The sequence below is a fragment of the Hyaena hyaena genome, unplaced genomic scaffold (assembly GCF_003009895.1).
Source record: "Hyaena hyaena isolate Hyena2069 unplaced genomic scaffold, ASM300989v1 scaffold_98, whole genome shotgun sequence".
Lineage (NCBI taxonomy): Eukaryota > Metazoa > Chordata > Mammalia > Carnivora > Hyaenidae > Hyaena > Hyaena hyaena.
This window is the reverse complement of record NW_024080730.1, coordinates 1,059,891-1,075,365: the sequence shown is the minus strand read 5'-3', so window position 1 is coordinate 1,075,365 and position 15,475 is coordinate 1,059,891. Positions and strand designations below refer to the sequence as shown.

Sequence of the window (15,475 nt, the reverse complement as noted above, 5' to 3'; positions counted from 1 at the left end):
GTCACCCCCGCTGGCCGGACAGAACGAGGAGGGCACAGAGACGTACACGAAGGACAAAGCCGGCTCTCACCCTTTGGTGGGGTCCAGGGCCAGCGAGCGGGGGTTGTCCAGGTCCCTCCACACGAGGACCTGCCGGAACTGCCCGTCCAACCGGGCCACTTCGATCCTGTTGGTCCCGGTGTCTGCCCAGTACAGGTTCTTGCCCATCCAGTCGACGGCCATGCCCTCCGGGTAGTCGAGGCCAAACTCGATCACGTGCTCCACGGAGCTCCCGTTCATGAAGGCGCGGCTGATGGTCTGGGAGCCGCGGAGGAGGAGGTAAGGGCCACGGGTTAGGGACCAGTCTCTACAGACCTCTCGCCGCGAGACGCCGGCCGCCTCGAGCGGCTTACTGGCCGCCTCGGGGACCGGGCTGTCAACAGCCGACAGCTTTCAGGTAAACGTGTGAAACTCAGCCAGATACAACTTTTTTTTAGAAAAAAAAGAATGATCTGGCACTATTTAAATATTTACATTTTATACGTATATGTAAAGAGACAGGCCCTTTTTTCCGGGCAGCTTCCTCATGAAATTTTGTCCGGAGGAACCGATAAAAACGCAAAAGACGAGGAGGCACCAAAACAGATGCAAGTTCTGCGCACAGGGGTGCTGGGGACCGTGCTACTGGCTGCGGTGGGGAAACGGGAAGCCACACCATTTAAGATAAGGGAACGGCTACGTAACTAGGGAATATTTCACGCATCTATGGAGTTGTGTTAAAGACTTTCCCACCGTTAATCAATCACCTCCTAGAATGTCAAGTTAAAAAAAAAAAACAGGTTACAGAATTCTCTAGAGCAAATGCTGGTGATCGTGAGAAACACAGGGAACAACTCGGAGGAAACTATGTCAAAATGTCAGGTGAGGACGGAGTGGGGAGGGTGGGGGGGTCCTGAGTGACTATTTTCTTCTTTATACTTTTCTGTGTACATCCCTCTTTCTCCAAGGAGCTCCTGTGAATTTTAGAATCAGGGGCATCTTTAAGAGATTTGTCATATAAAGGGGAGAATAAGAGATCAGTGACCAAGCTGTGTTGTCCGATACTTCCAAAAGGGGTCGGCAAGCTTCTCTGTAAAAGGGCAGATAGTGAATATTTAGGTGCCAAGGGCCACACAGATCTGTTGCAACTACGCACCCCAGAGGCACAAATGCAGGTGCAGACAACCCATAAACAAACGGGCATCGCCATGTTCTGATAAAACTTTATTTAAAAAAAATAGGAGTCCAGGGGCGCCTGGGTGGCTCAGTCGGTTTTAAGCATCCGACTTTGGCTCAGGTCATGATCTTGCCCACGTCGGGCTCTGTGCTGACAGCTCGGAGCCTGGACCCTGCTTCAGATTCTGTGTCTCCCTCTCTCTCTGCCCCTCCCCAGCTCACGCTCTCTCTGACTCAAAAATGAATAAATGTAAAAAAAGAAACAAAAACATTTGCTGGAGTGCCCAGGTGGCTCAGTCAAGCGTCCGACTTTGGCTCAGGTCATGATCTAGAGGTTCATGAGTTTGAGCCCTGCGTCAGGCTCTGTGTGGACAGCTCGGAGCCTGCTTGGGTCCCCGGTCTCCCTCCCTCTCTGCCCCTCCCCGGCTTGCGTGTGCTCTCTCTCAGAAATAAATATTTACAAATAACAACAGATCAATAAAATAGCTCCCTAGATCAAGTCCCACAAACATCACAGGTCTTTAAAACAGAACGGAAGACCTTTGAGGCAGCGCCGCAGGACAAAGCTGTGCCCGTCGGACGCCCCAAAGGCTGTACCTTCAGGCTGACGTCTGTCCAGTAGATGTGATTGTTGGACACGTCGAAGTCCAGCGCGGAGGCCTCCTTGACGCCCGTGAGCGGAATGGCCACGTCGTTGTTGTTGGTCTCCAGGGAGATCCTGTGGATGGCGGCCCTGCTGGTGAACACCAGGAAGGCTTCGGGCACAATGCAGGTCTTCATGTCGCTCAGCAGCTCCAGGCCGATGGGGCAGCCGCACTTGGTGGCGCGGGGCGTGAAGAAACACAGGTGGCTGCAGCCCCCGTTCTTGTCCGCGCACGGGTTGCTTCCTGGAAGCAAGCACGGCAGCCCTCAGCCTCGGCAGCCCCAAAGGGGAGGCGCGCACTGACCGGCCGCCAAGCGTGGCTTCATCTCCGCCAGATGTCAAAGGGGGACACCAGATGGGGATGACAGACCCCGTCCTGGGAGAGGCAGTCCCAGCAACCCGGTGGGTACACACTCACTCCATCTGCCCGGCAGCCTGGGAGGCAGGGGCCATTCCCACCCCTGTTTTTCGGGCACGGAAACTGAAGCCCGGAGACCAGGCAGGTGACACAGGAAGTAGCGCGGACGGCAGAATGCCACATGAGGGGACAGGTCTCCCTTCCCCGGGCCTGGACTCCTGGCCTACAGACCGGGCCGACCCCCGGACAGGCCCCCCCCCCCCCGCAATTCACCAGTGCTCTGCAGCCTCACAAACTCCGAGTTCCCTAGACGGCCAAAGGGCCTCTTGTTCACGAAAGCGGCCAGCCCTTGGCGCGCTCACTGATTTCTGGCCGCCTGTCCGTCTCACCTGCTGAGCTGCTGCTAACGTTGGCTGTAATTTAGTGTTAAGTATTTCGACTAAAATAAAAGAACCCTTCCCCCATCTCTCTCAGTAAACCTCAGATGAGAGAGAGACGAAGCCAGGTTCTCAGCTTTAAGTTGTATCCCACGGACTCATCTTTTTTCTTAGCTGTTGGGCTTTTTTTTTTTTTAAACGATCACTCACAGGTGGGCCTCACCATCCACAGTGGATAATCAACGTGTTTTTTTCTTTAATGTTTATTATTTATTTTTGAGAGAGAAAAGCAGAGCAGGAGGAGGGGAAGGGCAGAGAGCAAGGGGGAGACACAGAGAATCCAAAGCAGGCTCCAGGCTCTGAGCTGTCAGCACAGAGCCTGACACAGGGCCCGAACTCACGAGCTGCGAGATCATGACCTGAGCTGAAGTCGGACACTCAACTGACGGAGCTCCCCAGGCGCCCCAATCAACACAGTTTAAAACTAAGTGTATCGGTCCCATCATCTCTTCACCAGGAGTGTGGGTCGCTGGACAGGCGTTAAGGCCCACCCCAGGGACACAGAGGCGCCCACACCGCCTCACCGCCAGGCCGTTGCTCAGCTGCCCCTCCGCCAGGCAAACCTTGCCTCCCCCACACCCCAAATTCCAAGCTCAAGTGACCTCCCTGTGCTTCCCGGCCAGGCCTCCCTAACATCCCAGCTCCGGCTGCCGCCTGGCTACGGAACTGAGCGTCTCACCCACTAGACTGTGTGCTACCTGAGGGCACGTACCGGATCCTCTCTGGCCATTCGTTCACTCATCCCCCAGAGGTCTGCTGAGCACCACCAAGGTGCAGGCTCTGTACTAAGTGCAGAGCCCCCCCCCGCCCTTCCCCCAGACGCTACTCTCTTCAGTGCAGCCCACTGACCTGTATTTGGAATCCTTTTCATAAAGAGACAAATCATCACGTTAAGTGAACTTTCCACACACCCTGGCTTCCAGACAAAAGGTGTGCGTTCAAGTGCGGGCCCAGCACGGCCATACTGGACGACGTTCACAGGCTACCCAGCGATGAGGCGAGGCAGGCCCAGGGAGAGCGCTGAGCTCAGCCTCTTCTCGGCCGTGTGGCCATGCCTCCTCCTTCCCAGGCGCATGTGGGGCAATACCGTGCTGAGTGCATTGGGCTCCTCTGGGCACTGAGCCTGGCACATGGCAGGCACTCAACAAACACTAACCATCGGGGCGCCTGGGTGGCTCAGTCGGTAAGCATCCGACCTCGGCTCAGGTCATGATCTCGCGGTTCGTGGGTTCACGCCCCGCATTGGGCTCTGTGCTGACAGCTAGCTCAGAGCCTGGATCCTGTCTTCGGATTCTGTGTCTCCCTCTCTCTGACCCTCCCCTGCTCATGCTGTCTCTCTCTCTCAAAAATAAATAAAACATTTAAAAAATTAAAAAAAAAACAAACATTAACCATTGTTACAATATGGCCAGTGATGCCTGCGACCACCACCTAGTCAATATCCCAGGCCCATCAAAAATAATAATAATAAAAAGCGGGGTGGGGGTGGGGTGCCTGGGGGGCTCAGTTGGTTGAGTGTCTGACTGCCGACTCACCGACAACCTTGGCCACGTTCACAGCCTTGAGCCCCATCAGGTCGGGCAGCTGGTCAATGATGACGTCTCGGCTGGCCTTGACCTTGTGCACACGCTCGATGCTGCGCCGCTGCCAGTCAGTCCAGTAGATGAAGTCCCCCAGCAGCGTGAATCCAAAAATGTGCGGCAGCTTGTCCTCCAGGAGCGTCTGCCTCTGTGTCCCGTCGACGTTGATCACCTGCGGGACGGCAGACAGGTGTGACACGGCCTTGGGCCTGAGCTGCCGGAAATACACGACCTGGGACGCTCCCCTCTGCCCGCACCTCGCTGGGCCAGGGCACGAAGCCAGTTGCTGCGCTCACTGGCGCAGCCGGACAACGGCACCCTGAGTGACGTGGAGCGGGCTCAGGGCTCTCCCCGCAGCCTCCCCTACCCGGATGCGAACTCTCCCTTCCCGCGCTACCAGGGGTGGGTCTCCGACGGCAGCGTCCGCCGCACGCAGCTCAGGCGGGCAGCGAATCACACTCTCTACACAGCCTCGAGTTTCAAGTCGATTCCTGGATGACTAACAGACCGCAGGCCCCGGGCAAGACCTTCGACTCGTCTGTGGACCGATTTTGTGATTGGTCAGGACCAGCTGGACTCTGAGGGCACTTCTGGCCCTGAGTCTGAGCCTGCAGCTCTGATGCTTTCCATCCACAGACCCACTACCGGCCATTTGCTCTGAGGTACAAAAACGGAATCTTTGGGGGCGCCTGGGTGGCTCAGTCGGTTAAGCGTCCGACCTCGGCTCAGGTCACAATCTCACGGTTCGTGGGTTTGAGCCTCGCGTCGGGCTCTGTGCTGACAGCTCAGAGCCTGTAGCCTGTTTCACATTCTGTGTCTCCCTCTCTCTCTGACCCTCTCCTGCTCACACTGCCCCCCCCCAGAAATAAATAAAACATTAAAAATAAAAAAAAACAACAGAATCTTTTCCTTGAAGAATCCGTGCTGATTAAAAGCATTGACCACAAAAGCCACAGAGGAGAAAACCACCCTCAGACGTAAGAACGCCTCAACCAACCAAATGAAGCACACGACCGGGGTAAGAGGGGATTCTGATGACAGGTGGTCCTGTGGAAGTTCACGTTGAAAGGAAAGCTCACTAAAAACACACATCAGAACTCTCCGGCGCGCAGGCCAGGATCAAAGAGACATGATGAATGAAAGTCAAGTCCCAGCAGGCCTGCTGCAGCCAGATTAGATTTCCAGCTCGTCAGGAAAGTGACAAACACTCTGTTTTACAGGCGGTGGGAACATAAGACAGATCATCAAACTCAGGCACAGGACAAAACGGCCAGGTCCCCCAGGAGGGGTAGGCAGCTCTGTGCCGGGCCCAGCAAGTCCCTGCACCCTGTAGACCTCAGCTTCTCCACCTGACACCCAGGGAACTTAACCAAAGAAAGAACAATGGCCCAGAGCTGAGGCAAAAAATCAGAACCGGAAAGCCCAGCGCGGTGAGGATCCCGAACGCAGCTCCCCATACGCGGGTCCAATGTACAGCCCAGGTGAGAACACTGGACTGGATGAAGCCCTTGACCACGAGCTGGGGAGCTGCCGGCCTCACCGGGTTGTATTGATCTCTGTGCCCATCTCTGGGCACCACTCCCGGCCCCTCTGGTTTCCCTCCTTCCCCAACTGGGAATAACCAGGTCTGGGGAAGCGGTGGTCCACACCCGCGGTACAGTCACGCCACAAAGAAAAGCATCCACATCTAGAAAAAAATCATTACTCAAGTTGTAATATACCAAAACGTCAATACCACTTTTAAGAGATTTTTTCTCTTCCTTCACTATTTCCATAGTTTCTCAATTTTCTTTAATAACTGAATTCCAGACATAAATACACGTTCTATTGAATGGGGCAAGAGAGTACATTTTTCCTGGCTCAGGAACTCATGGGCCCATGGAAGACACGGGGCAGGCAAGGGTGATGGCGCCGGCTGCCAGCCCCTCTCCTCTCTCCTCCTTGGCCGCCCAGCTGCGCCCACCGCCAGGGGAGGGCAGGGTCCCGCACGCTGAGAAGCCCCTCCGCCACCCTGCTCACCCTCCACCCCGACTGCAGAACCCATGAAGCACCCTGAAGGCTCTCCATCAGGACTCTAACGCTTAAGAAAAATAAACGACCCCGAAGTGAGTTTTTACGGCAACTTTCCTCTGCACACCGTGAGCAAATCCAGCCCATCCATAACAGCTAACTCTGCTGGACGGGTGTTTCCCTGGAGCCAGAGCACCAAAGGAGGCTGTCTACCGGGAGCACCCACGTCTCAAAACTCCAGACTTCCTAGAGCCCTGAGCGGAGCTGACGGTGAGGAGACGAGACACAGGGCACGTGCCCATCGGACTCCTGCGAGGCCAATGTGTCCACACGGACGTCAGGAATAATGGGATCGAATCAACACGCGGCAATGTTGGAGCCAGGGGAGCCCACGGGAGACAGATTCTCCAGGTCAGGCACTGGCAACCTTTTCCTGCAAAGGATCATAAATATTTTCATCTCTGTGGCCATACGGTCCTTGAACGACCAGAGAGAGTTTGTAAAGGAAAAGTGTGGCTGTGTTCTGAGAGAACGTTGTTGGTGCAAAAACCAAAAATAACTCTGGACACTGAAATGTGAATTTCGTGTCATTGTCACCAGTCACGAAATACCACTTTTGGTTTTTTTTCCCAATCATTTAAAAGTGTAAAAGCCATTCTCAGTTTGAGGACGGGACACAAAAAGGCGATCTGGCCCACAGGGTGTAGTTTTCCCCTGCTCTAGAATAGAGGTGCCTGTGCCCTTGATTTTCAGAAGAAACTAGATGCCTCTGGGAAGTTATGGCAAAAACGATCACGCAGATACCAAAGGCACCCGGGGCCAAGCTTGCTCTCTCTGACCCTCCTGTGCTTGGCCTCCCCCACGCTCCCAAGGAGGGCCACCCTCAGCCGAGCACCGAGGAACAGACCCCACATGGGTCTGTGGGGAGGCCCACAAAATGTGGACCCCGGAGAGCCACCTGAGCTGCAATTTCCTTACACGGAATTCTCCATTTCCACTGACTTAGCCGTGCAAAGAGACAGGAGCCCAAGACCAACCCTGTGAAAGCACATATTTAAAGGAAAAAGACGTTTTCTTTTTTAATAAAAAAATTTTTTTCTGTTTATTTATTTTTGAGAGAGAGAAAGAGACAGAGACAGAGATTGAGCAGAGGAGGGAGAGAGAGAGAGAGAGGGAGACACAGAATCTGAAGCAGCTCCAGGCTCCGAGCTGTAAGCACAGAGCCCGATGCGGGGCTTGAACCCACGAACTGTGAATTCATGACCTGAGCCGAAGTCGGACGCTGAACTGACTGAGCCGCCCAGGTGCCCCAAGACTTTTGTCTTCTGATGGAATTATCACACTCAGCTAAATTAAAATTATATCAAATTAAAATTAGATTAAAATTAAATTAAAATTGCCAAGGCTATTTCATTCCACGTAATAAAAAAGATCTTAGACACACACTTGCGGGCACGTGCACGTGGCTGGGTCGCCCAGACGTCCCATGTTCTCACTTCTTCCCTGGGGATGAGGGTCACACAGCCAACAGGCCCCAAAACCACCACTCTCACGCTGTGTATTTATTCTGGTTGTGCCAGAAGTCACCTCCATCGACTCAGGAAGCGTCAGGAGAAGCAAGATGGGCAGATTCTTAACTTCTCGGTCCGGGATTTACCCTCGGCCCGGCTGCCAGCCTGCCCCGCCGCGTACTCTGTCTGAGAGCCTACCCGATGCCAGATGTCCACCAGCAGAAGTCCGCTGCAAGGGACCCAAACTCCCGCTGTCCCAGCCGGAGTGAGACAGCAGGGGGCCTCCGAGAGCCCGGATGATCTGGCGCCCCCAGCAAGTCCGCAGCAAGCCACACGCTGGTGACAGGTGACGTTTCTCCTGCAGGGACAGGCTGCAGAGCCCGGGCCAGGGGTCGGCCCGCAAGGCCTCTGTCTGTTCTGTCCTCAAGTCAGAGCAGCCCAGAGGGAAGCGGCCGAGGAAGAAGCTTTACAGCTCAGCTTCCAAGGAGCAAGACTGGTCCTCGCTTTTACTCAGTTAACGGCTAATACCACCGTCCACGGACACACACCACGGAGTGTGCAGGGCTGAGGCTGCCGTGCATGTGTGTTCAGCCGTTTAAATGCTTTGCCTATTTTGGGGCCCCTGGGGGGCTCAGTCGGTGAAGCGTCCGACTTCGGCTCAGGTCATGATCTCACGGTTCATGGGTTCCAGCCCCACGTCGGGCTCTGTGCTGACAGCTCAGAGCCTGGAGCTGCCTCGGATTCTGTGTCTCCCCCCCACCCGCCCCTTCCCCACTTGATCTCTTTCTCAAAAATAAATAAAATCATTTAAAAGTTTTAAAAAAATAAATGCTTTGCCTAGTTCAGCACTGATAAGAGGTACAACTCCTTCCTCTGTTCTAGAAACAGAAGGCACCAGAATCCGCACCAATAAGCTGGAGAAGGCAGGGCATCAGAACACATGCGGCCAGAAAGGCAGCTGAGGTGCCGTCCGGGAAGCTTGACTGTCACCCCCAGCACGCCCTCTCCCCAGCGTCCCCTGGAGCACTGACCGCCCCCCACGTGCTGCACAGTTGTCCCTGAGTCTGTCCCCCTGTCTAGGACACCCGCCCCACCCCCCCCGGGGCATGGCTCTGCCCCTTGCTGCTCTCCCAGCACGAGGCGGCATCCGGCGGATGCTGCGGAATGAACAGGTGCACGCCGAGGGGCGGGGACGTGACAGACAGCACTGTGATGTGACGGGAATTCTGTTCAGGGACAGAGCAGGCACTCCTGACACAGACCCGGTGCGTCTTGAGTCCCCGCTGGGGGGTCAGCACGGGGGACCCCCAACTCAAGCCGGATCCGAGAGACATCCCAGCTGCTCTGGGAGACAAGACCCCCCTAAAACAAGTGAGCCGGGGGTGAGGGGGCCTTCAGCCGGGAGAGGCAGCCACCAGCACTCAGGAAAGGCAGATCCCATACCGTGTGGCCAAGCGCAGGAGAAGGCGAGTCGTCCCCACGCACAAGGCCGCAGCACAGGGCGGGAGGGACTCCAGGCTCCGAGGGAGGGGACCAGAGGGCAGCTGGGCACGGGAGCTCGGACGGCGCTTGGGACGGAAGGAGCTGCCTGCGGGAGGCCCCAGGCCGGGGCCACGGGCCCGGCGCTGACAGACAGAAGCGCAGGGCAGAGCAGGCACTGGTTAGAGAGCTCAGGGGACAGCGCATCCCGGACGCTTGCTTTAAGCGTCTGGCTCGGCCCCTTCGCAGTCCTGGCTCAGTTTCCATCTCCCCTGACCATCGAAAAGTAAACACGTCCCCCGACCCCTCGGCCGTTGCCCCTGGAGCCCTCCAAACCCTCGATGGCCCCCGCAGGGGCCTTCTGCGCCCACCCTGGGGGCCTGACCCCAAGGTCTGCCCTAAGGATCATCTGTTGGTCATATTTACCAGGGTGGCCCAGCCCTGAGAACACATGGCCGCCTCCAAGAATGTTCCCCTCCGGGTCTGGGGTATTTTACCACTGGAAAAAAAAAAAAAAATGCTAGACACTGAGAAGCCACCACGGCCCGACTGCACCTGTAGCCCATCTGGTGGCATTTGCCATGAGCAGGAAGAGACTCGCGTCCGCGCACGTCAGTGGCCCCCGGCCCGGGCACGCGGGAGGCAGCAGCGACGGTCTCCGTCAGGGTCGGCATTCCCAAAGCGTGTGCCACCAGAGCCAGAGCAGGGACAGAAAGGGACCCCGGACCATACAGATTGAGAACACTTACCAGCTCGAGCCTCAGAGAAGCTCCCAGTTTGCCTGATGGAAGATTCCCAAATACCTCTGCTTCCATAGCCTCTGCCTTTGGGTTTTCTGGGGATTAGCTCCGTGTGGACAGGTGACGGGGTTGCAGTGCACATTCCTCGTCGGCCCGAGGAGCCACCGTGCGCCCCGCTCCGTCCCTAACCCCAGGCCCGCCCTCCTCCTCTGCCATGCCGGCTGTTTCCTGCTCCTCTGCTGCTTAACCCCTGAACCCGTGTCCCACGTCCCCCCAGCCTCGCGCCTCTGTCTGTTCTACAAGGGGATGTTTATATTCCGTATGGTAGCCTGACCTGCCTTAGGGCTTGGATCTTAGGTCCGTGGATTGATTCTAAAAGCGGAAATCCAGGGGCGCCTGGGGCGCTTAGCCAGCTAAACATCTGACTCTCGATCTCGGCTCAGGTCATGATCTCATGGGTTGTGAGCTCAAGCCCAGTGTCGGGCTCCTCACCAGCAGCATGGAGCCTGCTTGGGATTCTGCCTCTCCCCCTTTCTGCTCCTCCTCTGCTCTCCCCTAAGATAAATAAAAATAAATAAAATAAAACAACCTATTTACCATGACCCAGAGCCAGGCACCGTCCCCCTGGACCTCTGTCTCTCATCCACAAATGGGGACTGGACCACATATCTTGAAAAAGTATTGTAGGCCAAACACACCAAAGGTACTGACCATCACTTGTCATCGGGGAGATGCAAATTGAAACCACGAGACACCCAGCACACCCACCAGTGTGGCTACAATAGTATAACTGGGAAACAGAAAGTGACAGAGCTGGCGAGGCCACGGTGAAGTCAGAACACACGTCCACGGCGCGTGAGAACGCAGAACGGAGCAGACTGTGCGGAAGTCTGATGGTTCCTCAGTACATTACACCTAAAATTCCTACAGGACTCAGCAACTCCACAAAGCACGTACCCAAAAGTATGAAAAACAGGTGCTCACGCAAAAATGTGTACGCAAGGCTCTCAACAGTATTACGGTAGCTAAAAGGTGGAAACAACTCACAGGTCCATCCGCAGGGGATGGCTGACATGTGGCCCTGACAACAGAACGTCACTTGCCATAAAAAGGAGGGACAGGCTGGCACGTCGCACGGATGGGCCCGGGAAATGCTGTGTGACGTGAGGAAGCCAGGCACACAGGCTGGCTCTCGTACATCCGGGTCACGTGAAATGCCCAGGACGGGCAGCTCCACAGGGACAGACAGGAGATCCGTGGGTGCCAGGGGCGGGCGGGGGGGGCGGGCTGGGGACTGGCTGCTTAATGGCTCTGGGGTCCTGGGTGATGAAAACGTCCTGGAACTAGACAGTGATGACGGCCACACAACGCTGTGAATGTATTAGACGCCACTGAATGGTACACTTTGAAGACGTGAAAACCGTCATCTCATCGTGTTTATTTTACCGCAGTTAACAACCCCAGCACACTGCCGCAGGAGCAAACGCAGCGACGCCTGTAACGTGTCCGGCAGTGGCAGCTGGACACACGCAGCCCCGGCCAGCTCCCGGGGGGGCTGGGGTCCACGGAGACGAAGCCCCCTTGGCCGACCCCGCCGGAAACCTCTTCTACAGGCTCAGAGGCTCAAGAAGCAGCAAGATCCCTTTCAAAATGACGATTTGCAGGGAATCCAACAGGAAACAGCTACTTTGCAGCTACCTGCGTTTGTGCGGGAAAGGCACCCGCCCGCCCCGAGCCCCCTTCACGTTCCTACTCGGACGCGTGGCTCAAACCCTGCGACACGGACACACATTGGTGTCCTCGCTACCACCCACCTCCTGCAAACTGCCTGGCGGGGTCCCCCCGGGAAGCGTGAGGGGAGCAACGGTGACCCCAGGTGGTGCTGCCCAAGGCAGTGATGGGACCAGATGCAGACAGCGGTGATCCTGAGGCGACTACGAGTGAGGGAGGCATCCATGCCGCGTGGAGGCACGGACATCGGGGGCTTCACCAAGAGCACCTCAAAAAAATACACCCAGGAGCAAAAAGCAAGTTGCCAAAGAACGCGTACAGGACGCCACTTACAAAATCACCCAGAACAAGACTGCGGGCTGCTCAGGGAGATGTCCACGCAGTAAAAGAAAAGGTATTTTTTTTTTTTAATTTTTTAATGTTTTATTTATTTCTAGGAGAGAGAGAGAGAGAGAGAGACAGCGTGAGCAGGGGAGGGTCAGAGAGAGAGGGAGTCACAGACTGAAACAGGCTCCAGGCTCCGAGCTGGCAGTCAGCACAGAGCCCGACGCGGGGCTCGAACCCATGAACCGCGAGATCATGACCTAAGCAAAAGTCGGACGCTCAACCGACTAAGCCACCCAGGCGCCCCAAGAAAAGGTATTTTAATGCCTGGGAACGCATCACCCAATTCAGGGTAGGGTCACGCTAGCTTCCACTGCGTGTCATTTTTTACTACGGTTTCGCAATTGGAAACAGTTTTAGACCCTTCCACGTCAGAAATGCATCATGATGCGCTATTTTTTTCAATATTTGATCAAACAGCAGAGCGCAGATGCCCACCTGAGGCCCGCCTGGAACGCGGGATGGGCCACGGGGTGGCCAGGCCGGGCCACACAGCCCACATTAAATAGCTTAGCGAGCCAGCGTCCATGGGGGGGGGGGCAGAGGGGACGACTCACCTCGATTTTGTCTGTCTTGGCATCTCCCCAGTACAGCTTCCCCTCCTGGAGGTCCAGGGCCAAGCCGTTGGGCCAGCCGAGGGAGGTGTTCACCAGGACATGCCGCTCTTGCCCGTCCAGGTTGGCGCACTCGATTTTGGGGTTCTCCCCCCAGTCTGTCCAGTACATAAGGCTGCATAAGAAGAACGCATCCTTAAAACACTGTCTTGTCCCTGCTGCGTCCCCAGGGCCGAGGACAACACCCTCCCAGGAGGCACTCAGGAGACGCTGGCTAACTGGACAGACGGGCGCCAAGCCGCACGTGCGGGCCAGGGGCTCCCCAGGGAACGGTGGTGCCCCCGGCGTGGGCTTAAACGACACGGGCTCCTTGGACTCAGCCCCAGCTCAGACGCCCTGCTGAGAGTCCCACGGGCTGGACGGGCTGAAATGACAGAAGGACGACACCCGGTGGGGGCCGCACAGATGGCAGCCACGGCCACGTAACCACGGCCACTACTGGTGCAGCTCCGCTAGTCCCCGTGAAGGACAGGTCCCAGGGCCCCCTCCCTTCTGTCCTTCTAGCTCCGCCGGGCCATCTCCAGGACATCCCGCCCGGAGGGCAGGCGGCTCTCCCGCGGCCGTGGCTCCACCCCCCAATCCTGCCACGTTCACGTCCTTGGTCGTGAGCCCTCAGGAAGGGCGCCACTACCCTGAGCTGCTCAGGTTATGAGAAAGGCTCCTACATCGACTGACCAGCTGTTTCCACAGAATCCCAAAATGGAAAGTTGGAGCCACATGGCCAGATCCAATCCCAGCCTCCTGGCTGTGTGACCTGGGCCAAGTCCCCTACCCTCTCTGGGCTTTAGCCTCCTCTACTGTACAACTGTACCTGCCTCTCAGGGTGAGAGGGGGGCGGTAAAGACTCGGTGTATGTGAGGAGCTCAGAAGAGGCCTCGCCCGGCCCATACGTAGCAAGTAAGGGCCATCGCTTCTGTTACCATTATGAGCCCAGAAATCAGCCTGGCGAACCATTCCATTTTACAGGTGAGAAGGGTGACTCTCATGGGGAGAGAGGCCTTGCCCAAGCTCTCCGGGCCCTCTGCACACGTACACAACAGCCCGGGTCAGAGCTTCTCAGTCTGGTCCCCAGACCAGCAGGAGTAGAACCCAGGAGTCTCTTAGAAATTCAAGTTCTCAGGCCCCACCCTGGCCGTCCTGAATCGGAAGTCTGGGCAGAGGGCCAGCCACCTGCGTTTAAATAGGCCCTCCTCCAGGGGATTCTGACACAGGAGAAAGTTCCAGAACCACTCATTTCTCTCACTTCCGGTCAGCCTGGCTCCGGCCGCAGCCAGGTGGGAGGCCCACCCGCCCCCGGCCTTACCCCATCACGGGGTGCAGCACGATGGCCCGGGGCTCATCCAGGTCCTCAGACACCAGGATCTTGCGGGAGGTGCCATTGAGGCGCGTCACCTCGATGCGGTCGGTGCCCGTGTCTGTCCAGTAGAGGTTCCGGGCTACCCAGTCCACCGCGATGCCATCTGGGTCGTTGATCTCTGTGTTGACCAGTGTCTGGGCGCCAGAGCCATCCAGGTAAGCCCTGCGGATGGCCCGCACCTCGTCGTCCGTCCAGTACACGTAGCCCTCGAGCGGGTCGTAGTCGATGGCGATGGCGTGCCGGATGTCATCGACCTGCAGCACGATGTCGGTGAAGTCCGGCGTGTCCAGCGAGATCCTGCGCAGGTCCGTCCGCCGGGCCAGCAGCAGCACCTCCTCAGCCCCTGTGGGTGCGCAGGCAGTGGGTCAGAGGCCTGCAGCGGGGCAGCGGAAGGGGCCTGCGGCGGGCACGGCAGGGGAGGGGCTCAGCCAGGCCCCTGAGGTCAGGGCTCCCTCACAGGTGACACCAGGTAACACTCGCCGAGGTCCTCCTACATGGTCCCTGAGGCTAGCACTGTTTGCATCATCTCATAGATGAGACCTCGTAGCCACAGAGAGGTCAAGCAACCAGCTGAAAGCCACACAGCCACCTGGCTTCAGCCACTGTGTGAGAGCTGCTTTACACTCGGCCCTCCTTCCCCCCTGCAAGCCCCTCTCCAGGCCACAAACCAGTTCCAAATACAAGTCCCACAGGCTCTGGGCTCCAGACGGCACCTGCTGGCCATACTTCTCAAAGCTACGACTGGGCCCCACCTTCCACAGGCTCACCTTTCCTGGCTCAGCTCAGACGCCTCTTCCTCCCTGAGGCCCTCAGGTGTGATCTAACCATACACAACACTGTAAAGTCTGATCCTTTCCTGCCCAGCTATGTCACTGACAAGGGGAACACCCTGGGGACAGGTACCCCCGTCTTCTTCTGCCCCCCCCCCCCCAGTGGTATTAACATTTCAGCTCTGTCCCGGACCCTCCCTGGTGGGATGTGTCACAACTTCCAGGAGAAACAGCACATGCAGCCTCGTGGTGCAGCCCTGACCCTGACACTCCCCCAGGGCTGGGTCACCGTCCACCCGTTCACTCTGGCCCTTTCTGGTCCTAAGGACCCACAAAACCAAGATTAGGCCCAGAGACCACTTATGTAACTTTGGGGCCAGCTGCCTGGTTTGATGAAAGGCCCAGAATGGGGAAGGACCCACCTCAAGTCACACAGCAGGATGGGGACAGGGACAGAGTGGGCTGAGCACATCTATCGTTGAACTCAGGCCCCCGGGCCCCCGCCTCTCTGCAGCCAGCTGCCTGGTGAAGCCACAGCCCTCAAACAGCACATGGCCCCCTGCACCCAGAGCCCCCAGGACCCAGTCCACAGTGGCAGGGCCCTCGGGACCCGGTGCCTTGCAGAGCCCCTCTGGGGTCCCCGGCCTTGCACTTCAAGATCTCGGCC

General features: G+C 57.1%; 1 protein-coding gene across 1 annotated transcript in view; it reads right to left on the bottom strand.

The window, feature by feature from the left end:
• The window catches only part of LRP5 (LDL receptor related protein 5), a 103,308-nt gene that overhangs the window by 32,228 nt on the left and 55,605 nt on the right, over positions 1 to 15,475 (bottom strand). Inside the window, exons 6-10 of the mRNA XM_039235430.1 lie at positions 13,985 to 14,381; positions 12,625 to 12,796; positions 4,168 to 4,384; positions 1,792 to 2,081; positions 71 to 297 (exon numbers count right to left, since the gene is read on the bottom strand). Of these exons, the coding sequence (XP_039091361.1) occupies positions 71 to 297; positions 1,792 to 2,081; positions 4,168 to 4,384; positions 12,625 to 12,796; positions 13,985 to 14,381 (1,303 nt within the window). The remainder of the gene's footprint in view (positions 1 to 70; positions 298 to 1,791; positions 2,082 to 4,167; positions 4,385 to 12,624; positions 12,797 to 13,984; positions 14,382 to 15,475) is intronic.